General features: G+C 39.4%; 3 protein-coding genes across 3 annotated transcripts; 1 reads left to right on the top strand and 2 right to left on the bottom strand.

Annotated features, from left to right (window-relative positions):
* Positions 1-219: 219 nt before the first annotated feature.
* Positions 220-4721, top strand: LOC144659563 (ADP-ribosylation factor 1-like). The gene is made up of 5 exons (XM_078520030.1): positions 220-375; positions 465-648; positions 776-886; positions 1031-1155; positions 2957-4721. The coding sequence occupies exons 2-5, from the start codon at positions 501-503 to the stop codon at positions 3116-3118; spliced, it is 546 nt and encodes a 181-aa protein (XP_078376156.1). The 5' UTR covers positions 220-375; positions 465-500; the 3' UTR covers positions 3119-4721.
* Positions 4722-6026: 1305 nt separating this feature from the next.
* Positions 6027-10970, bottom strand: LOC144660341 (kelch-like protein 18). Its single transcript, XM_078520948.1, has 4 exons — positions 9937-10970; positions 9209-9369; positions 8370-8619; positions 6027-7344 (listed from the first exon to the last, which is right to left on the bottom strand). Exons 1-4 carry the CDS (start codon positions 10889-10891, stop codon positions 6947-6949), a joined length of 1764 nt encoding a protein of 587 aa, XP_078377074.1. The 5' UTR covers positions 10892-10970; the 3' UTR covers positions 6027-6946.
* A 1171-nt stretch (positions 10971-12141) lies between these two features.
* LOC144659547 (uncharacterized) lies at positions 12142-21628 on the bottom strand. Its single transcript, XM_078520016.1, has 8 exons — positions 21365-21628; positions 18979-19019; positions 18195-18381; positions 16841-16896; positions 16097-16204; positions 15424-15761; positions 14560-14757; positions 12142-13656 (listed from the first exon to the last, which is right to left on the bottom strand). The coding sequence occupies exons 1-8, from the start codon at positions 21523-21525 to the stop codon at positions 12967-12969; spliced, it is 1779 nt and encodes a 592-aa protein (XP_078376142.1). The 5' UTR covers positions 21526-21628; the 3' UTR covers positions 12142-12966.
* Positions 21629-23076: the final 1448 nt, after the last annotated feature.

Here is a 23076-nt window from a genome sequence, read left to right as displayed (position 1 = left end):
AGTCCTACACAACCCACCCATCCCCTGTCGGAGCACCTTTGGCGACCACCGAGACCCCATTAGCACTAGCTTGTGCTAAGTCAGTTACTGAAGGTAAACAATTTTTTTTTTAATCGTCACTTTATTGAATAATAGTCTAGCCAGGGGCTATAATTTACATGTATTTTTTTATTTTTGCACAAAAAAGAAGCGATTATGCCAAGGTGGGGGTGGGGGGTACGGGGAATTGTAATCGAATCTTTTTGCGCCGAGGCTCCAACGTCTAGGAGAACCGCCTAGTCCTGGGAACGAGATTTTTGGTGGATTCAACGACGTGTCGAGTTTTCGCCGGGCAGATTTGTCGTGTAGTTGGCCATTTATCTCTTTATTTTTAAGGTACGAAACCATTATATAAGCATATCTCTCACATCATATTAATAGACTGTTTCGGCTCACTATATCGTAACATCTTCTCACGTTTTCAGCTTTGATTTCGAAAAGGGATTATAAAGTTCTGAAACATGGGAGGTGTATTCGCCAAACTGTTCTCTGGACTCTTTGGCAAGAAGGACATGAGGATCCTTATGGTTGGTCTTGATGCTGCTGGAAAAACTACCATTCTTTACAAACTGAAGCTCGGAGAAATCGTTACAACGATCCCAACAATTGGTATGTATGAAGCGAATCAAAGTGACTCTTTGTTGGCCGGCGGGCGCCATGACAGTTTGTTCGATCGCGTGTATTTCATTCATTGCTAACATTGTTTTTTGACATAATTTCAAACTTGTGCTCCTAGGTTTTAACGTAGAAACAGTGGAATACAAGAACATAAGCTTTACAGTTTGGGATGTCGGCGGTCAAGACAAAATCAGGCCACTTTGGCGGCACTACTTTCAAAATACACAAGGTATAAAGAAACCGGTATAAAAAATGCCGGCCGGTTTTTCAACTCGAATTGTTGTGCAATATCGTCCGTAACCCATCACTCGCTTTCTTTGTGTGGTGATTCTTCTAGCATTTACGTTTATTCTTTTGGTTTGTTTGTTGTTAGGTCTTATCTTCGTAGTGGACAGTAATGATCGCGAGCGAGTCGGCGAAGCAAGGGAAGAATTGAACCGGATGTTAAATGAAGATGAACTTAGGGACGCTACTCTTTTAGTCTTCGCGAACAAACAGGTATGCAATAATGAAAGATGGCTAAAATTCTGCCTCGATCGTACAATCATCATCTAGATCTTTACTTATTAAGTTTACAAAACGTGGTAATGTGTTAAGGTTTAGATGGAATCGGGCTATTGCATTTAATATCCGCACTCCCTGTTGAGGACTGGGTCTTTCATCTTTATCTCTAAGAAATCTGTTAAAAATGTATAACCCCTAAACAAATCCATTTTAATAAAATATGTCAACCCCTTAAGAAGTCTTTAAAAATGTGTTTACCCCCCAAAAGAATGTCATTATTTGTTCACACATTCTTGTGCCACACATCCTTAATTTTTGTCCTCATCCATATGAGTTCCAATGTTCCTCAGGGTCCAAAATTATGACCAGCAGGTTTCCATTAATAATGCAACTGAAAACTTAGTGACAATAACCAGAATTTCAAGGCTACTCACCAGCAGTCGACTAAGGGGCCTTTTACATGGAAAGAGGATGATCCTAGCACTAGGATCATCCTCCTTTCATGTAAAATAAATTGATCCTAGTGAAAGGATCATCCTAGTACTAGGATCATCCAAGCACTATATGTTTTTAGCTTTCAGTTTATATGTGAATGGTTGCATCTAGCCCTAGTGCTAGGATGATCCTAGTGCTAGGATCATCCCTCATCTCAGATAGGATGATCCTAGCACTAGGATGCTCCTAGCATTAGGGCCAAATGCAACCATTCAAATGTAAACTGAAAGCTGAAAACATATGGCGCTCGGATGATCCTAGTACTAGGATGATCCTATCACTAGGATCATTTTATTTTACATGAAAGGAGGATGATCCTAGTGCTAGGATCATCCTCTTTCCATGTAATTGGGCGCCTAACTTACCGAGTCTCTTTTAATATGTCATTGTAATGTCAACTCTTGCCTTGTGGACACCTCGCTATTACGGACACCCCGTTATAACTGACATAAGTTGAAGTTCTAGGCGAATTACAGACTTTCTCTATAACGGACACCAAATGGTGCGTTATAGAGGGAGTGTTCCAAAAATACTCATTTTTATTATTTGGAGCAACTTTTTGTTTTCTTAGTAGTTTCTCGAACAAAGATTTCCGAAGACTCTCTGATTGTTGTTCAAAGGCCATACAGACGTTTCCAATCATTTTTCAAACTTTTTCAAAGACTTCCAAGAAAGTTTCAAAGATGTTTGAACTCAATTAACAAATAAAAAAGCCTTGGCCGTGCACAAAAGAAGTGTAGGGTAGGGAGAAACACTCCGCCTGCGGCTCGTGTTTCACCCTACTTCTCAAGTGCCATCGTCACTTCTTTGAGTGCTTTATAACAGAACAAAGCACGGCCATGGCTTTTTTATTTGTTTTATGAAAAAGTTTTACTTAAAACTTTAGAGAAATTGGATTTAAACAAGATTTAATCTCAGGATGCGCGGGCGGAATGGCGTGGTGGATCGTACGCAGCGGCGTCAAAAGTCTTTTGATCTACAAATTCTTTTTTTCTTCAAAAACGCATCTGAATTTTTTAAAATAAAGCTGGTTAAGCACTACTTGAGGTCTTATTATTAATGTTTGATAGAGCTGAACCACTCAAACCTTGAAAATTCTCCTCGGTTTGCTAAAACAGCAAGATTTGAAATGATCCACAAGCTGCATGCGTACGCAAACAGTAAAACAGGCACTTTATACTTCATAAAGCACGCTGTTTAAAAACATTGCGCTCGCAATATTTTTGGCACCAAAATATGGGGGGCTCAGGCCCCCTGGAGACTGTGTCCCTGTTTAAAAACAGTTTTTGTTGTCTTCCAGGATTTACCCAATGCAATGAATGCTGCTGAAATTACAGACAAGCTAGGGTTGCACAGTTTAAGAAGTCGCAAATGGTACATTCAAGCTACATGCGCAACAAGTGGAGATGGTTTATATGAAGGACTTGACTGGCTCTCACAAGAGCTGAAAAATATGAAGTAATGTGGTGGAAATACATTGAAAACACTTGACGTACAATAATTGTATGAAATTTTATTGCAGTTTACAGTGATGTGCGAACTCTGACATTCAAAATCCAACTAATGCTTGTGTTTTTTGCTGCCGTCAATCGTAATTATGGTGATAGTCAACAAACCATGAAAAAATTAAAACAAACAAAATCTACCAATCACAACTGACATGACGTGACCTTTTGACCCGGTTGAAGTGAACTTCTGTTTCCTGAGAATACTGAATGACGGCAGTAAAAACCAGAAACCGTTGGTTGAGGATTGAATTTCAGAGTTTACATACACTGAAAACTGCAAATATAACAGGGAAAAAATCCAATGATACTGGGTTATTCTCGGTTTTATTTTCCTAGACATAAGATTATTTTCTGTTGGTTTCTTGTGTAATTGTTAGTTTGTTTCCTTGCAAGGCAACATAAACTTGTTAATTTTTCATCGTTGTTATTTTAAGTAATTACGGGTTAAAGTAGAAGCAGATCCAGCAGAAAGGTCCAGGTCCCCAAAGGTCTTCCTTTCGATCCAGGCCCTAGCTTTGTGTATCTTTGGTTTAAAATTTTTCAAACCAGTTTGATTTTAATTTTCTCATTTCCAAAATCAAAATCTGAATAAAATGGAATTAAAAATTTCCCTGTTTTGAAATTTATATTTAAACCTAGCCTGCGTAGCAGGCGTCTGTGTAGTTTTTAGCGCGTTTAAAAGAGTGCACGATTGCGAGAAGGCATCGCGAGAAAAATCAATTTTCTCCTCGTGTGTCCCTCTCGCGCCTTTCGCGTTTCTCCCATACGCGCGCTAGAAACTAACTAACGGCGCCTGCCACGCAGGCTAATTTAAACCACAACGTAACAAATAATACAAGTATGGATCTGCCGTTTATGAAGAGTAAAGTTCATAAATTATATACCATTTTTATAATGTTTCTTCTATTATATTCTTGACGTATCTGCAGTGTAAGTTTCACAGACTTTGCAAGTCACATGTTAATGCATAGACAAGTTATGATAGTTGTCCTGAACATGGAAATTGCTAGCCTGCGAACACAGACGTATTTCACAGGCTAGGAAATTGCAATCCTTAACTTACTTTATTGTACTTTCTAGTCTTGATTTAATAATCGCAATCAATCTCAAAAGAACTGCTTTTAAATTTTCTAATTTCCATACATCTTGAGTAGCTTAGGAGGGAGTAGGGCCAGAGGATTGCTTGCTCTTCACCAAACTGTTTTTCTTGAGTTGAGTTTCCTTTTAGGGGAGTCTAGTTTTAAAATAACTTACTGCTACTTGCTTTATCTCCATTTTGCATGGTTAGCAATACTCAAGTAGGAAATTACAACAACATCTACTTGTTTCCTCTCCAGTTTTATTAGATGACATGCACAAGTCTGTGAACATCACATAATAATTTGTTGATACATATTAGTGCTTTTTTTAGTATAAATACATTGTGTAGTAGTGCTTTTCAGATGACTTGTATAACTAGATTCAGTGATCTTGTAAGGCTGATGATGATGATGATGATGATGATGATAAGGCTGATCACTATAGTTTCAGAGTGTAATAAAACAATCAAAACTCGAAGCAGTGACACTGCACTGTCTTTCTTGACATGCTTTTTTATTCCCCTTTTCTTCACACATCTGACATTCAACCCAAAGTATTCCTTACTTATGACATCGCATTGCGAAGATAAGTACATTGTCTCTGATTGGCTGTTGCTAAGTTTGGAATTTTTCAATTTGATTGACAACTGATCAGAGACACAACACAGATCCCTGTGACATCTCCATCATTATGAGTGTAATGAGCAGGGTTAAAAATCAAAAGATCTCTTCGAGATATCGTCTTTTTTTGCATGAAGTTAGTATGAGTAGAAGGTTTATCTTGGGCATTGTTGTTCGAACATATCATGGAAGAAATCCGAAGAATTCAAACGTCTTTCAGTTCAAGCATTTTTTTTTATTTTCGCGGAGTAAATGCTGTATTTGTCAGTCGCGACGGCTGGGTGCTTTGCGACTCATATACTTTGGCTTAAACTAAGATAAACATGCAACTGCCCCTGGCAAGGTGAGTTTGAGAACTACTTGTCTGAAGGGCAAGCTGGAATTCAACGTTTTTTCAAGCCATAAATGGGTTGAATCACCCATTGAGGAATTTAGGAATTCCGGCCTAATATAAAGAATCCTCATGGTCCTCATGATAAGGATTAGTAGTAAATGACTGGAATCATTGATTTTAGTTCACTCCAACTCAGTGAAACAGCTAACCCGATTGGTATCTAGAGCATGTTTTGTTGGCCTTGTGAGCTGATAGAAATTTGCAGGGGTTTTCAATAAAAGCTGGTAAGCAACAGTCTACCACTGCATGTTAGGCCTCTTGCTGCCATCTATTAAGATTTCATTTAGAAGACTTGCATCTAAAAAATAGAGTTTTTTCAAAAATCTTGTTTTGTGATCAATAAGAATAATCATCAACAGCACTCTTTTTGCCCAGAATGCTGGAAATTGCATTTCTGAGCTTTTACATTTAAAATTTTTCTGGGGAAGCATGCCCCGATCTTGACAAACTGCTTATGGCAAAAATACACACACACATATTAGATATTGTACTATGTTATTTTTTAAAGTGCCACTACTCAAATTAGTGCCGCTCTTTAATTGGGTATTTACAAACAGACTGAGGCACTGTGTTCATGTTACCTCTTGTATTTCATTCTAAAAAATTTATATAAAATTGTGCATATAATTTATCTAGTACGCACCTCACTTAATTTTTTCTAATTAAATGTGTTTAGTGTTTTTTCTAATTAAATGTGTTTAGTGTTTTTCTAATTAAATGTGTTTAGTGTTTTACCGGTAGTTGAAAAAAACAACGCACCTTTTGGTTTTACTTTATTGGTATCAAAGTGTCTTAAAAAAAAATAACGTACCAGTCATCGTCATTCATTAGATACTATTTAATTACACGCCACCTCATTACATAGTAAAGTAAATAAAATAAATAATTTGAATGTTCAATAAATAATTAGTAAAGTGCATTTTCCGAAGGCATGAGAGATGTTTTAACACTAAATAGCTAGAGCTATTTTTACTCATATCTTATGGCCTTTGCCAGCCTTTTAGCCATAATTCGAGAAGTGTACATTCATAAATTTCTGACTCAACCCTTCTAAGAGGGTCTGACAACAAAATTGTAAGCATGTAAGGTGTATTTGCAGTTTTGAGTGCAAATGATTTGCACTCAAAATATAAATTATTAATAAAATCACTGGTAATTATTATTTTATGATCTGCTAAAAAAAGTCTCAGCAATTCATATTAATTTTCTCTAAAAAGTGGGTATCCAAAGGACCCCTGGACCGGCGCCCATCTGGCTAAAAGCTTTGCAACAGCACACAAAAATTGGTCCTATCGAGACCATGAACTGACTTCCTGAAGCCTAGCTTTAGTTACAGTGGGGCTTAATTTTCTTTGGAACAATCTTCCAGAGGAATAACACACAGCTAATTTCTTGGGATTCTGCATTGTACTCCCACGCACTAAATAATTATATAATTTTCTGTACTATAGTGATAGTTTTAACTGTGTTTAAATAAAGTTTTCATTCATTCTGATCCTATTAAATAGTCTTAGTTTGTTTAATAATACAAGTTCATCAAACACAATATCTGTATGCCTGCGGAAAAATATTCTAAAATGTCTAATATTTACATGTGACTTTAATTCACAGCTGATGGGCCGGTCATTAAATTACAAAACTGATGTATTAACATCACCCTTTTTAGCAAATCACATATTAAGAATTGGCTATGAACAACAACCAAATCTTCGACGATTTGTCTTCATACTTGTAGATGATGTCCACCGTTCCTTCTGAGGATGAAAAACCTCCACACTGTTTAAATATTCCATACCATTGTAACCACCAACAACATACAACAGTCCATCAATAACTGCTATGCCAACCCCACTGCGAGGCTGCTTCATTGGTGCAACTATTGACCAGACGTCAGTTTCAGGATTGTACATTTCAACGCTTTCTAAACTTTGCCCATTGCATCCACCAACAGCAAACAGACGACTGTTTAATACTGTCACGCCGACCATTGATCGAGGAGTTTTCATTGCTGAGACTAACTGCCACTGATTTGTCTGACTGTTGTAACGCTCTACTGAAGACAGGTCTGACACACCGTCATAACCGCCTATAAAAGCAAAAAAAAATACAGCCTCCAATTTAAAAGCTACGATCTTTTTAAACAAACAATGAAGACATACTTGTTCAAAAAAGCATTTGCGTGTTACAGCTAGAGCCTCTTTTTAGCACGACTTCCACGAATTTTAGTTTTAGATTTAGTTTTACTTTTAATCTTGAGTTTTCGATTTTTATACTAGGACAGTTTTTAATTGTATTCTTATATATCTTCATATAATATTTATAAATTTGTTTGTTTGTTTGTTTTTTTTCTTCTTTTTAAGTTTTAAATTAACTTGATGTAGGCGCATTTGATCATATTCATATGCTAATTTGCACCAAATAAGTATTAAATTATTATTATTATTATTATTATTATTATTATTATTATTATTATCAAATTTAAAGTTCTATACGGTAAAATATGAAACAAGCCATTATCCCCTGATTCATGGCCCAAGCGCAAAGCGCCCAGTGCCACCAATTGACTAAGAAGAACTATTTTAGTCTATTTTTATTGTATTCTTGAAGATATCAGCTACTAATATTAATTATGCTAGTAAGGTATAAGCTAAATTCTAAAATTTGAGAGAAAATAAAGTTTACGTTATGTTTATGTTGTGTAAAACAAGGATCTGTATCTGAATATCTTTCAGCATGACTAGAGAAAACAATTATGGTAGTCTTGCACAAAGATGCTTACTACATGTATCTCTTGCTCTAGAAAAATGAAAATATGTTAAATTACACAGGTGGCAGAGTGTTTTGGAATGTTGGGGGGGGGGGGGGGGTGAGACTGTCCCAAAAATACTCGTCAGGTTTTCATCTTTGGAGCATTTTTTTCATTTTTGCAACCTTTTGTTTTTCTGAGCAGTTTCTAGACCGAAGATTTGCGAAGATTCTCCTATTGCCATACGCACCAGGACTGAGATCTAGTTGCAGATGGTTTGACCCATTCAACAAAATTGGGTGCAATTTAATTTTCAAAACAGCCATCCTTTCTAAAGAGTGACTTCCCCTCCCTTTATTACTTACCAACTGCATAAAGTTGACCGTTCAAGGATGCCACACCAAGCATGCTTCTTGCTGTGTTCATTTCAGTGATCATGCTCCATTCTTCAGTACGTGGATTATACTTTTCAGCTGTGTTGACAGTTATCTGTCCATTGTACCCACCCACAGCAAACAGAAAGCCGTCAAGGACACCCACACCTACGCTACTCCTGTGTTCAATCATACTTGTGGTAGTAGTCCATGTGTCTGAACTAGGGTCATACTGTTCTACCTGTATGCGAGAGATTGAAAACATTGCAAACTTGAGGATAGAAAATAGGGAGTCAAGTGTGCCCTGGGGGGGGGGGGGGAAGGTACTGAGGATTTCAAGTGACTGGGGTGATCGAAGGATTTTTTTGGGTTTGAATGTTTGGGGGTTTTTTGGTCGGGGGATTTTGGGGGTTTGTTGGGCCCTAGGGATTTTTTGGTCTTGATTTTTGCCCCCATTTGATCATCACCGTCACTAGAAATCCTGAGTACCCCCCCCCCCCCCCTGTTTGGGAAAGTGTGTAGGAATGCAGAGAAGGCTTCAAGATTTAAATTGCTGTTTAGGGGCAATCATCAAGATAGTACAGGTAATGAGTGAGTAGGTAAGTCAAGTAGGTAGATCGGTAGGAAGGATGGTCGGCAAGAAGGTCGGTCGGTATATTGGTAGAGATAGGTAGGGTGGTAGGTAGGTAGAGGGACCTACATGCACACGTAGTTACGTGGATGGGTGTGTGGGTAGAAAGGCAGGTAGGTGAGTGGGGGAGGGAGTGATCATGAACCAGGGTGGTAACTAGTAAAAGACCAGAACTTATACTAATAACTAGTAAACCTACCCGATTTAAAGCAGCAATGCCATCTGATCCACCAATGACGTAAAGGATGCCTTCTAGAATAGCTGCACCCAGTCCTCGACATGGCGTCAACATGGGTGATACCTCACACCATGTGTCTGATGCAGGGTTATATTTTTCCACAGTATTAACTGTACATCGACCTAGGATAAGATAAAACATGCACGTAAGTAACATCTCTTACAGGTGCGATTAAGTCTGCATCTGAGCCAAGTAGCCTGTCAGGCCAGGGCTTATCCCGGTTTCAGTAGCATAAAGCAACTAAATGTACAGATCAATCTCGATCAAACAAACCTTCAAGGGAGATATAAAAAGGTTCAAATTATCCGGGGTTAATGTTATTGGGGGTAAAATTGGTAAGAAAATGGCCTGGAGGGAAATTGAAAATGGTTCGAGTTTGCGGGAGGTTCAAGTTACTGAGGGTTCGAGTTATCGGGATTCAACTGTAGTTCTACTTCCCCCCTAGATGGGATGCTAGTCCATTGGCACAGGGTTAACCCCAGCATTTAATTCACTGGTACCCATTTATACATGTGGGTAGCGAAAGGCACTGTGAGAGTTACAAATTGTCTTGCCCAAGAAAATGACACAATGACCCTGGCCAGGGCTCGAACCCAGACTGCTTGATCTGGAGTCCTGCGCACTAACCATAAGGTCACTGTGCCTACAAGTCTGACAAGTGAACACAGCAAAATAACTTATTTTCTCACCGGGACTGGTCTCTCCACCCAACACAAAGATCCACTCTGCTTGGCCATACAGCTTCCGTGGCTTCAATCGACTGCGCTGGTTCATGTTGGTGCGCAGCTGAGGGGACAGGTGGTACATCCGGGCCTCCTCGAAAAGATGACAGCCTTCGGCATTACTTGTAATGAACCCATCATCCAGAACTTTTGTGACCAGGAATTCCCAGGCCATCAGGGGGAATCTAATTATTTCAGCTAATTTCGGAATTGTTTTAATTCTGTCATGCTTGTTGTATTTCACCCATCGCACTGCCGCTTCATATACCTCTTCCTCGTGGCGAACATATAATGCATCTTCATTCAGTAGTTTAAGAACTTCTTCTAAAGGGTATTGAAAAAACTCTTCTAATTGTGTCGTTTGATTAAAATTCCGCATTGCATACTCATAAGCTTTTTTGCCAAGCGCAAAGCAACCATGACTATCAGCAAAACGCTTGATCCCAAGACAATTAGAGGGATGCAGCTCATTTTCTAAAAAGTAGCAACATTTTTCTACCAAAGTCTCAAATTGTAACAAACTGGCGACCGTCAAGAGCGACTGTACATTGTCAACCGTAATGTTGACCTTCGCAACGTAAGCAAACTCAACAGCCATGTGAACTGCCAAAGGATCCAAATTATTTAAATGCACGACTTTTTGTTTGCTCTCGACAAGATCACTCGTAAACATGGCATTGAAATAAGGACTAACGGCAGCTAAAACGACCCGGTGAGCTTTGATCTCTCTTTCTGCAACTTTCAAGACTACATCACATAGTTCTTCACGTCTTCGAAGGGTTTCCAAGGCTGCAAGCACCGATTGAGCGTGTTGAACACGTAACATAACGCTTCCAGTCTCGCTACAGTCTGTGATACTGCTTGAGCCGTGGACATCTTGAGCAGCGAAGAAGGAGCGTTTGATTTTACGCTTTAGGTCCATGTTTTCAGATAGAAATCGGTCACTAAAACGGAAAACATTCAGCTGCTACCTGCCATGCAATCAGACGTGACAAGAAGTCAAGAACAGTAAATGTTACCCATGAATCTTTGCGGGACTGTGACGACAATGCATGCCACAGGCAGCCCAAGCTCAACTAACAGGATCCACAATTTTGAAGTAAGGTTGGAATAAAAATTGCTCTACTTTCCACTGTGATTTCCCTATTCTGACAATAATTGTTTTTTCCCTACTTTCAATGATTCCAGCCAATATATTTTTGCGATGTGTTCTTTTACGGCACTATGAAGAGCCTTTATTTCACTTGTTTCTCGAAGAAACTGGCTTGTCTTACCTATAAGAATCCGAGGATAAATAAAGTTTTATGTTATGTTATGTTAGGGTTTCACTGCGGACGGTGGCTTTTACGGTTAACGGGTGTAAAGAGGACCGTGTAGGGGTGTCTGTACACTGAAACTGGTTATTCTACACTCCAGTTTACGAAGTTAACAATAGTGAGAAGCTAATGGTCATTTATTTCACAACACTTAAAGTTAATTTCAATACTGAATAGCACTAATTAAAGGTACTTAGTACCACTCTGGTGAGCCACATGAATAGAAGCTAGTTTGGTTTAGTTTATAATTAGCGCACCGACTTAGTTGCTTACGGTTAACAAATTTATAATAGGATAACTGGTTAAAAATTTCACAATTCCTACAGCCGGTCAACGGTGGCCTAGTGGATATATTGGCCGCTTGGTAAGGAGTTGATCCGGGCTTGAATTTCAACATGCATTTTTTATTAACAACCGTTGGATACTAATACTCTCCACCTTGATAGCATATGTGATGTCTGCTTCTTTACTGGTAGACCTTGCAGACGCCAGTTTTGTTTTTTCTTATTCCCATCTCCTTATGTGTGTGGGGTTGCCATGGGGCGACAGCCTGACAGGGGTTCTCGTACCTCCCGCTTCCCGCACCTCATTACTCCCGGTTCCTCGCCACTTCCTTACTTCCCCCCCCCCCCGTCCCCCACCACTAATAGTACCTTTTAGGTAGAGACAGGATTGGTGCTATGAATTAGTCGCAGCTTAGAATCTGTGTAGTAAAGATTTTGTCATTCCTATCTCAAATCGAAAAAGTTAAGCCCGTGCCATTGAAGTTAGTAAAGTACAACCTCACCATTGTAATGCCTAACAAGTAACCCATCTGTGGACACGAGTCAATATTTATCTTTCAATTTTCTAAGTTTTAGAACGTTTTATTTGAAAAAATATAATTATGTAGATTTCATTTTAAATATAAGTAAAATATAAATAACATGCACAAAGATTTACAACGTCATCGTTATTGTTATTGTCATCGTCATCATCATCAATATCGACATCATTGTATCCCTGAATGCAGCTGACTTGACTGTCACTTAAAAGTTTCTTGATATTGGAATACTAACTCGAGCAAGGTTTAATTAAGAAGTAAATAATAAATCGCTTCCACGATCGAAATTTTAACAAATATTGACTAGTCCCGAGGGAAACAGTTAATTTTGTTTTCCGAGAATCTAAATGTTTAATTAATTCCCAAGGCAGAGCCGAGGTAAGCATTGAGATTCGAGGAAAACAAAATTAGCTCATTTCCCGAAGAACGAGTCATTAAGTGATTTGTTAAATGGTACAACTGATAATATAAGACATTTATAGAGGATTCGCGTGCAACGGCGGTCGTAGATTTTTGTTGCCCGCACAGTTTTATTGTTAGACTTCATGCGTCCGTCGCAGTGGCCAATGTGAGTGCGCGCTATTGGGGACAAAACGGCTCCAGCTATATGCTTTATAACTGAAGTATCTTTTATAATTTAACAACGTTTCATCTTTTATATACGAAGTTCGCAATCAAGTTTATTCCAAAAAATCGTCGTTATTTACAGCTGGCTTTCACTGCAGTACACTAGCTGAAAGTTATAAAATATTGTATTCTTTTCGAAACATTAAAAACCTGTCCTCTTTTTTTAAGTTTCATGTCAAAACGCTATTCAGCGCCCGCGATTGCCATTTTTACAGCTGTGCTTCCCATTGGCTATAAATGGGAATCCGTTTCCTTACTTTCCCGTATGAAGTTATCTGTTTCACTATTCGCGTCCGAATCCTCGCTGTTAGTACTTTTCATGTCACTCAATTCTCGTGCAAGCGGACTTGGCGAGGATGTAGTTGCCTTATCCTGTTCAATGGCTACTTGTGTTTCTAGTTCCTTTCGAAGAAACATGGGAACTGAGTTGCATCTCGATCGCAGGTCTAACTGATTTGGCGGCGCGTGCCCTGGTAACCGAATCTGAATATCCGAATTTGAAACAGCCATCCTTTGGTTCATGGTCGCTGGCCAACTTAGAGTAGAAGCTCTAGGTTTCTCCCCTTTTAATCTTGCCACGCTGCTGTGCACGGGATAGGGTTGTTTCATTTGTACGGTGGAAAGTTCTACCTTGTGATCAGCGCAAAGCTCCGATTCTCTTCGATCACAAAGAACGGTGAGTGTCGAAGAACATCTCGAGTCTCTGCCTTCCAATTCCGTTTGGGCGCGAAGTGTTCTTGGATGCGGCTTGCACAAACGAAGAAACTTTTTGCACTTGGCGAAACATCCAGTCCATATCTGACGACAATCTTTGTTCATCAATAAAAGGAAGAAGAACACAAGGCAGAGGAAGCCTGGGGCGACTATGTTGATCAGTGGCAGCACAGTGTTGTACCTGGGAGGCTCGCAATTCGTCGACGTCTAAAAGGACGAAATTAAATAACATGAATGCATCAGTGATAATAAGAGAGGAAATTTTTTTAGATAAAAAAAAAAAAAAAAAAAAAAAAAACAAAAAAAAAATTTAAATTTTTTCTTTATATATTTTTTGCAAATTTTTTTTTATAAACATTTTACATTTGGGCCGATTGTTCTTAAAATCAGTACGGCCCAACATTACACTAACGCAAAATACTTAAAACAAACTTCGTTATATAGAGGTTCGTTAAACGAGGTTCCACTGTAATCAGTAAAGCCAAAACCTCGACGAGTAATTTCATCAGCTCATAAGAGATATGGCCTTTTTTAAAAAAAGAAAAAAATAATAAGGGAGTGTTTCATGGGCAGTGGGCTTAATTTAGGTCGCCCTTTCGAGACCGATCTTTGTTTGGGAGTAGCGTGGGCTCATTTCCTGAATAGCGGCTAATAATCGAGCGTAGAGGGATGTCATGCTACTTCAAGGTCGATCAGTGGAGATTGTAATGAAACAAACAACTTTACCCTGACGATTTCCAAGGACTCCCTACCTAGTTGAACAAAGGCTACCAAAGATGTCAAAGATTTATTGGTAGCACTGTGTACCGGTGGTGTGTAGTAGCATACCAGCGGGCAACAAGGAGGATGTCCGCCATTGTTCAAGTAAAGGACGCATCTAATCTAGCCACATTTATTCTTACTCGATTTGCTTTCAGTGGGGGTGGGTTGTTTTTAGCAAGTTTATATTCAGTAACAAGGTATTCTATCCATTGAGTCTATCGCGAGAGCGAAGCGCAAGGAGAGAGCGTGAATCGGCCCTTTATGAACCAATTCACGCAGTCTACCCCTTACCAACTATTTTTGTCATAAGCAGAATTTCTCCGTTGATCGGTTCCATAGCTGTCTTACCTTTAAACAATAAAAGTAAACTTCAGCCTCGTGTACAAACTCCCTGACACGGTATATAATCATAGTGTTGATTGCCATGACCACGCCCACCAACATCAACATGACAACCGCCATGCTCAGGAACTGTCGCTCGATTCGCTTCAAGGAAACTCGCTCTTCTCTGGCGCGGATAACACGTTTAGTCGAGTCCAGGCGTGCCTAGGGAAAGTAAGTAAACGATTAACAGGTGTCCTGCGAAATCGTACCCCACTTTGTTTACACCAAAGCTCGGATAACACATATGACGCGAACATAAGCACACGAAAAGTACACGTAAGTCGGGCGACGGAAGCAGAAGCCTAAGACTGAAGAGAATCTTTCCTTTTTCGTGTGCTTGCGCACGATAATTAAGTTCAATGTAGTATACTTAACTGGCCACTCCCCTAATACAGTCGGGGGAACAAGTGCCAGTTGTTGGCGACATCACTTCTCCGATGATGTATTTGCTCGCGCGCTCACGAGGTCTCAAATTTTAGCGAAAAATTTGGGAACTCCGACTCTATTGTTTCAGTATGAATGTTTTAGTACTCGTCGGCAAACATCGCGCGATTGGTGAGCGCGCTCAAGTTTAGTTTTGGCGGGAAAGTTTTTACTTCTTGTACGACCGCTAAACACTAGCTAATCTTAAATTACGAGGTTCTGCTTCATTGGTAAAACCTCTTTTCAATTCGTCGTACGGTAACACTACTTTACTTAAATGTGTCCATGATATCGTGGCATATCAGGTCAGCGACTTGATATCGTAGGATATCAGGACAGTAGATCGCGCTTCTGATTGGCTACTTGCGAATTTGGGTACGGTAATTAGATAAACTGTTTTTTTACCTTTCTGATATGCCACACGATGGACCACAGCAAGCAGAGTGACACCAGTAGCGTGACCTGCATGGGTAGCGTGACAGCAAAGTAAGCCATTCGAATGCTTACGGCGCCCGCCGACAAATGATCCACAAAGAGAAACATGTATCCGGGTGGAGCGATAAAGCGGCAGCCAGCCACAATGACTGCGGGCGCCAGCCAGCACAGCACAGACTGTATGAGGTGAAATTTGATTGGATGCTTAAAGACGGCTCGGTTGTTGTGAATGATTACTGCATAGGTGTTCGCTATGAAACACATTACCCAGAATGAATTCGCCAGGTCAAAATAGTGAGAAGTTGCACCTGTAAACAAATGAATAAACAAAGCAAAATTTTGAATCCGGAGGTGCTCAAAAGAGGGGTGGAGTGGGGGGGGGGGGGGTAACTAGGAAGATGGTTCCATTCTTGCTGGAATGGGACATAGGATTTCCTGCAATTTCTTACTCCAATAGGGAGGTGAAAAGGGGAGGAAAAAGGCATACAGGGCTCTCCGTCCGAAGAAAGATGTCCGAAGGGTCAGTATACCTTTATGAATCATATGAATCACAGACTTCTTTTTTTGGGAAGCACGAAAAGTACGCATCGCTTTTAGTCAGTCTTTATTCTAGTCTGAAACTGGTAATGAATGGTGTAATTACCTTGAAGTAAAGCAGCGAACGAAGAGTGACCAGTCGGTTGCCAAAACAAATGTTTGCGACAGAAGACCTTGTCAAGTCCTATGCGTACAGGAATCATCTTGCAGCAAGCTAAATGGAGGACAAAAATTTGTATTAACTCTTTGCATTTTGTTTTACATTGCGAGTGTTGTTGTAACTTATCAGTAGTGTACGACAGACGTTTTAAACGCCTGGGTGGCAGGCGTTCAAAGGGGTAGAAGAAGCGTTTCCTCCTCTCCCTCCCTCGCGCATTTCCACGAAGGCTGGTAGAGGAATAGTCACTCTCTCACTCTCTCGCCCGCGCGCGCTCACTCCCTCTCTCGCTCGCTCGCTCGCTCGCACACTCGCTCGCGCGTGTGCACATTCACACACTCACCACGTAACAACAAGAGACATTATTTTTAGCTTTATACTGATGGGTATAACATCTACAACCCAGTTGATATTTGTCAAAAGGGTCGATTTCTATCCTTGAGAGTACATAAGACAATTACCTGCCTTAAGGATGCTTTAGTCAAACCGAAAAACAGTCAAATTTAAATGAGCTGCTTAGCGTCCTACCCAGAAGTGTAATAATTTGGACTGTATTCAGAGCGGGTAACAGAAACCAACGCAAACTTATATATCCTCGGTATTGTGTCCCTTATAGTGTTATACATTTCCCTTCATTATGAAGATGATTTTCACCTCAAGCTACTCCAACAGTGTGGACTGGTTATAACTCACCTAAGAGAATACAGCAGACCATTATGTGAAAACGTAGAACGTGAGGAAACTTGCGGCTGTAAAGTAAAGGACTGTGTTAACAAACATTCGTGACACGTAAAAGGAGCTAGGAGGTTCTTCGGAAATATCAAATCTCTCGGCGATCTTGGATAGTCTTCTTAGTCTTCAAAAGTTATCAAAACTGAGAAATTAAAGGGACAGTCCCACGAGAATCTTCTAAGTTTTCATGTAAAATATTCTAGAGTTACGAGGATGTACTCACTGTTAAGCAAAGAAACCTTTGAACAACAAAAGAAGGCATGAAATGAATGAAATCAATGGTTTTTAAGGAGGCAGATTACAGATTTTTCTGAAATTTTGTCTACAGATAGTCAATCCACTGTACTTTAACATATCAAAACATATATACCAATTGTCAATCTAGATTTCGAGAAAATCAAGCTTGTTTGAAAACAAAAGAAAACGACAATCGTTGCTATGGTAGCCTTTGTGGTTAAGTGATCCGTAAAATTTTAAACTTTGGGCATATTTGATTATTATGGTGTATTTTGGCAAAAATCGAACATTGGCTTCCTAGATAGTTTTCAATTTCAAAACGACCACCCTGGGGCTAAAAAACTACATCGAGCCTCCTTAAGAAATTTTCTTCCAAGTAAAACTGTCAAACTTGAAAACGTATGCGTCAAGTTTTAGGGCACTTCTTTCCTACCAGTCTTTACCCAAACCACGTTTTAAGACTTGTAAAGCACGATTTAGCAAGGCCAGACCACTATGAGTGGATTTTACAATTCATACCAACACCTTCATGGGATTTTCAAATTGCACTAAATCTTGGTGATACTGCTGCACGACTGACGAGGATCGTAAATCGATTTATACCATGCCATAGAAAATACAGCCAATCAGAATACAGGAAAGCCGTTGTATATTCGACGGTATTCAACCCAACCTTCCCATAGTGCACTGCGACTGTATTCTCGACGAAATTTAGTAAGCGTATTTTCTATGGCATGGTATAAAATAGTTACACAACACTTTCTCGTGGTATACTATGGAATATCCCACTTGTCACTTGTATTTTCTCGGTATACACACGAGTTTAGGCGAGTGTGTATGCCAAGAAAATACAAGTGACAAGTGGGATATTCCATAGTATACCACTCGAAAGCGTTGCATAACTAGTATATACATATCCCGCGATTTTACAACTTTATTGATATATTTTCATACAACAGCAATCTTAAAACTTTATTTAGTTTTACTCAGTGCGTCGAACGTCCCAAAGAGACGTGATGTCTAGTTCTTGATCTCGTCATCAAAACTATACTAGTTTTTATTATTTAGAGACACTTACAGTTTTTTAATGTTAGCCCAAGTGATAAACGTGATAACTGTTGCAATAAGAGCCAACCACAAACCAACAGCTACAATACCATAGTAGATCTTCTGGGTTGAGGCCGACTGTGTAGTCCAGGAACACGGCGGTAAACATTGGCCGGTTTCGTTATCGGGGACTAAGGGCGAGTTACACACGAGTACTCCTGTTGGTGAAAAGACAAATTTTTAAAACAATTGATCATTCAATTTAGCTTTCCTTATTTCACGTTTTATTTTACGCTTTTGGCATATTAAAGCGTTAATTTGTTTTGTCCAGTGTGAAACTATAAGTACATGTTTTATTTTTGAAACACCTAGCGAACAAATTTCTCACTCTTCAACTTTCAAGTTGCGTTTGTAATATCGGCAGCACCAGTGCCACGACGATCGGAGATAAATCCAGCCCAATCACGTGACCAATTGCGCAGTCTTAACTCCTGGGCCGGGTTGTTCGAAAGCCGATTAACACTAACCCAGGATTAAAAGTTAATCGAGGGTTCCTTTTGTCTTATATAAAAGTGTTTTTGATGCTTACGTTTTGTGGATTTTGGGATAATTAGACGGCAAAACTAAATGGCGGATAATATAAACAAAAAATCTCACTGAAAAGTTGAAAAGCTGAAATCAAAATTCGTGCTAATCCTGGATTAGCTTATAATTAGCTTATTAATCGTGCTTTGAACAACCCGGCCCAGATTTCCTGTGTTGGCATATCGTAACTTAAGTATAAAAAAACGTTTAAAAGAACTGATCCAAACTACCTTTACTGTTAGATGTCAGATTTGTTTTGGCTGAAGAGGTTCTGCAGAAAAAAAAAATACAAATTAGCTTTTTAAAAGTTTACTCGAAAAGAGGATTCGCCCACTCTACCCCTTAGTCATTCGTCCGGCACTAATCTGCGTAACAGACGTATCCGCGGATGAAGAACCGAGGAGGGGACGTGTATGTAACACGCCCTCCTTACCCCTCCCTGATTACGCCTGCGCTTGTTTATCGCCTTTCCCTTCCCGTCTGATTGCGCGTCTCGTAGGATGCACAGATAACCTTGATAACAGTTCCGTCACGCAATCTCCCTTCATGACAGGGGGAGATTAGTAACGTGACCAGCCAAAGGATTTTCCGCGCAGAAGGTTTATGATGGCGCAATTTTCAACGCTGCTGCCTTGAAAATGAAATATAACAGCTTTTAACGCGCATTAGACTGTTGTCAGCGGTATGATGATCTCACAGTCTAACATTTCTAACCACTGACTGTAACACCGGATTGGTTCGTCCGATCATGATGCAGGGCCAGGGATGCACGTTTTAGTGAAGCCTCTTACGTTGGCGAATTAAATCGACCGCAGTGACTATTTTTGGCAGGTTTTTCGTCTTATCATTTCCTTAGACTAGTTTAGACTATCGAGTTCACCATAAAAGTTATCTGACAGGAAAGAAAACCCAGGTCTTTTATCAAAGTTGAAGTCAATCTCTTGTTCGATGCTTTTCGAGATACGTTAAATTACTTTATTAATATGCGTAGTGTAAATAAAATTTAAAAAAATCTAATATTGCTATCGGTTCTCCTAGCTTAATTCTAGAGACCCTATTGTGTCAGAAACAAGGACTAGGTGACAGAGTGTCTTTTCCTTTCTCCTTTTTCTTCTCGTTTTCACCCTTTTTACCCTTTCCGGCTCCTAAGGACTCGTTCAACAGTAAAAACAAAATGTTTTTGAGAGGTATTACTGATCAGGAAAACTCCTCGTAGATTTGTTTGTGTAGCTTTTCGAAAAGATACAAAATGTCGCGATGTCACGTCCACTTCAAGCGATAAACAAAACTAAACGAAAAATTAATATTGGATTAACATTTCTAAAGATTGTATACGTTTCTACCTGAAAAACGTGGAGGGGCTAAACACCGGCTATTTTAAGAGCTCTGTTTTCGCAATACCATGTGGGGCATATGAAGCACTCCCCTGATTTTTTTTTCTGAAATTAGGTGCGTTGTAACCGATTTTTTTAGCAGCAAAAACTACTGTTATGATATTTCTGTTTGTTAGATTGCTCAACCCTCTCCCCTCCTCTACCCCACCAACCCGCCCGTAGAACTCGTAGAACGTTTGGTCGCAGTCTTAATACACTTACAAACAGTAAAGAAAATGAACCAAAAAGTGTTTTCTTGCCAACATGATCTGAAGCGTCATTGCCGAAAAGCTGAGACAAAAATTTCAGTTTCAGTATAGTTTTGTGTCGATTGTGTCGATTTCGTCAGTTGCCTACAAAAAATACGTCGAAAAGTAGCTTTAAAAACGTAAAAAAATTGCATTCCATTTCGGCTATACACTTTGGTTTCAACCAAACGTTTGGTTTAATTCCTTCGTGAAGAAATCAGTATTTTTAGCCGGGTAGGAGCAGCGGAACGAATCGTCTTCCGACACTTTGAGTAAGGCGTACGTCGTCCGGTTAAAAAAGCAAAAAAGACCAAAAACCCTTGAAAACTGTTCCTAATCTAGACTCCCTAGCAATTGTGCAACAGAAATAGTATAAACTAGACACGCGAGAGTTTTCAAAAGCTTCAATTTTAAAAATTAAAATTTTCTGAGAGAAAGCACGTATTGTAAATGAGAGGGATTACCATTTTCGAGAATGACAAAACCCAGTGGGTGTCTCAATCCAATAGACGACTCCGATATCCTTAATCTATTCCAGACTCTCCGATTGCGGCGAAAAACGGGCTTAAACATGTAGACGGACCACAGAAAAAACGTGCCATGATGATCGAAGGGAAAATAAAAAAAAGTAATATGGTCTTTTGGCAAACACTGACCACCCTCACTGCATGTGGTGTCGCTATTGAACAAACCGGTGTCTATAAAGGCTTGTAAAATGGTTTCGCTACGCTGTACTTTTTCTATCGATTCACACGCTGTGATCCTGAACTAATAGGCTATGGAATTCCCATCCTTGGTTTTATAGCCAAACTTACATCTTAGTAGACGGTACTAGCAAGTACTAAACAACTTCGCTGCGAACATAAAGCCATATAAATTCCAGAATTGTAGAAAGCCATTTCAAATATAATAGACAGACAGCAAAGTTTGCCGTCTACAAAGGATCGCCAACTATGCTAGCTATACAGACCGAAGGATTGTGTTCGTTTACTTACTCGTTAAAGTCGGTGTGTGGAGGATGATCGGGCTGAAGAACGTAAAAAATTGTTGGCAAAGATACGATGATTACAGCAACCAAGTATCCAGCGTAATAAAGCAGATTGCGCCGAAAAACCTTCATCGATTTACAACACATTCGCCTCTCCGTCGAGTCCATGTTAATCACCAGATTAGAAACCGTCAAAATCTGTTTCTAAACACACCAGTGTATACCAAGAGCAATGTTTCAGGCAAAGGTCAAGTACGAAATACACGTAACTGAAGACGTTGTCGACCCTATTATGACTGCAATGTAATATTATCCCATTTTTATGTGACACATTTACACAAAGGTGATTTATTTAGACAGGGATGTCTCTTCTTGACAAGTCATGACAAAAAGACATCCCTTGTGCCAAATCAAATAGGAAATGCTGAAACTTGTACGTCATTCTTTATATTTTCAAGTTGTAAAACTGCCAATATAAGGTAAAACGTAAAATGTGAAAAGGAAAAAAGAGTAAAATGTATGTAAAAATAAAGGACGTTTGATTGGTTTTGAGGGCCGTCTATTTTCGGTAAACTATTTGACTGTTCGCATGTACAAGCGCACACATTCTAGGTGCGTTTACACGGTAGGAATTGGGTCGGACCCGTCACTCGACTTCCCTTTTGTTGGGTGATCCGGGACCATGGCGCCTATGGTCCCGTTTATCACGTCTCACGTGGTGAGGTCGGACCATTTTGCGGGTCGGTACAATTTCTCTGCGCGCCTTTCAGTGACACTCCTTCCCGCCAAGTGATTTACGGTGGGCAGCTGTATTCATTCTCTACAGAAACCGAGAAAAACTTCTTCTTTAGCTTAATGATTTTGACTTTAAGCGGGTAAACATTCTCTTATCCTGTCATTTGCATATTTAATTCGGTCCCGACCCAATGTACATAGTTGTCTTGGCAAAATACTCTTGAACCAGGAGGCTACTGATAAGCCTTGTACGCCAGCAGTTTGACACTCGGGACAATTAGTACCGACATTTTGAAAAAAACTTTTATTTATATAATACTGATCAAAACTTAATGAATTCTCAGTGGTTTTGCTCATTATAGAACTTTTTAATTGATTTCTCTCGCTGCCAAAAGCTGAGCAAACAAAAAGATTATCATTATCACACGCAAAATGAAAATTAAGGGAGCTCGCAGTATTAAAGAGAAGAATAACTCAAAGATATCGAAGTAAATTGTAGGAAAAACACAAAATCCCCCGCAAAAAGTGCATTTTTGTTTTACTCACAAATTGTGCGACGGATTTTTGTAAACTGTTTGTCTATAAGTGGCCGCCGGGCCAAACCACGATTATTTAAAATGTGTAAAAGGGATTCTCTTGGAAATATGAATTCTGAGTAGATTTAAGAAAATCAGCGCCAAACTTGTTCTTTATGATATAACACGGCAAAAATCGAAGGCTGCCTTCCGATCAAATTTTTATTTTCAAAAATTTTACTCCTAGCCTGAAAAACAGCTGCGCCGAGCCTCCTTAAGTTTTATCCTGTGCTTGCAATAAAACCTTTAAAACCACAAGACAATGCACGCATTGCGCTTTTTAAAATAACAAAAAATTGGATGATTTATTCCTAGCTGGTTCGTGATCTGAATAGATTTTCCATGTAGAAATTTTGAAATTGCCTTCGTGAAACTTAATATACCGAATTCATCAAATCAATTTCGAAAT

Source organism: Oculina patagonica, chromosome 7 (genome assembly GCF_052425735.1).
Source record: "Oculina patagonica isolate OP01 chromosome 7, crgOcupat, whole genome shotgun sequence".
Lineage (NCBI taxonomy): Eukaryota > Metazoa > Cnidaria > Anthozoa > Scleractinia > Oculinidae > Oculina > Oculina patagonica.
Note: the sequence above shows the minus strand (reverse complement) of the source record. Positions and strands in the feature narration are given on the sequence as shown.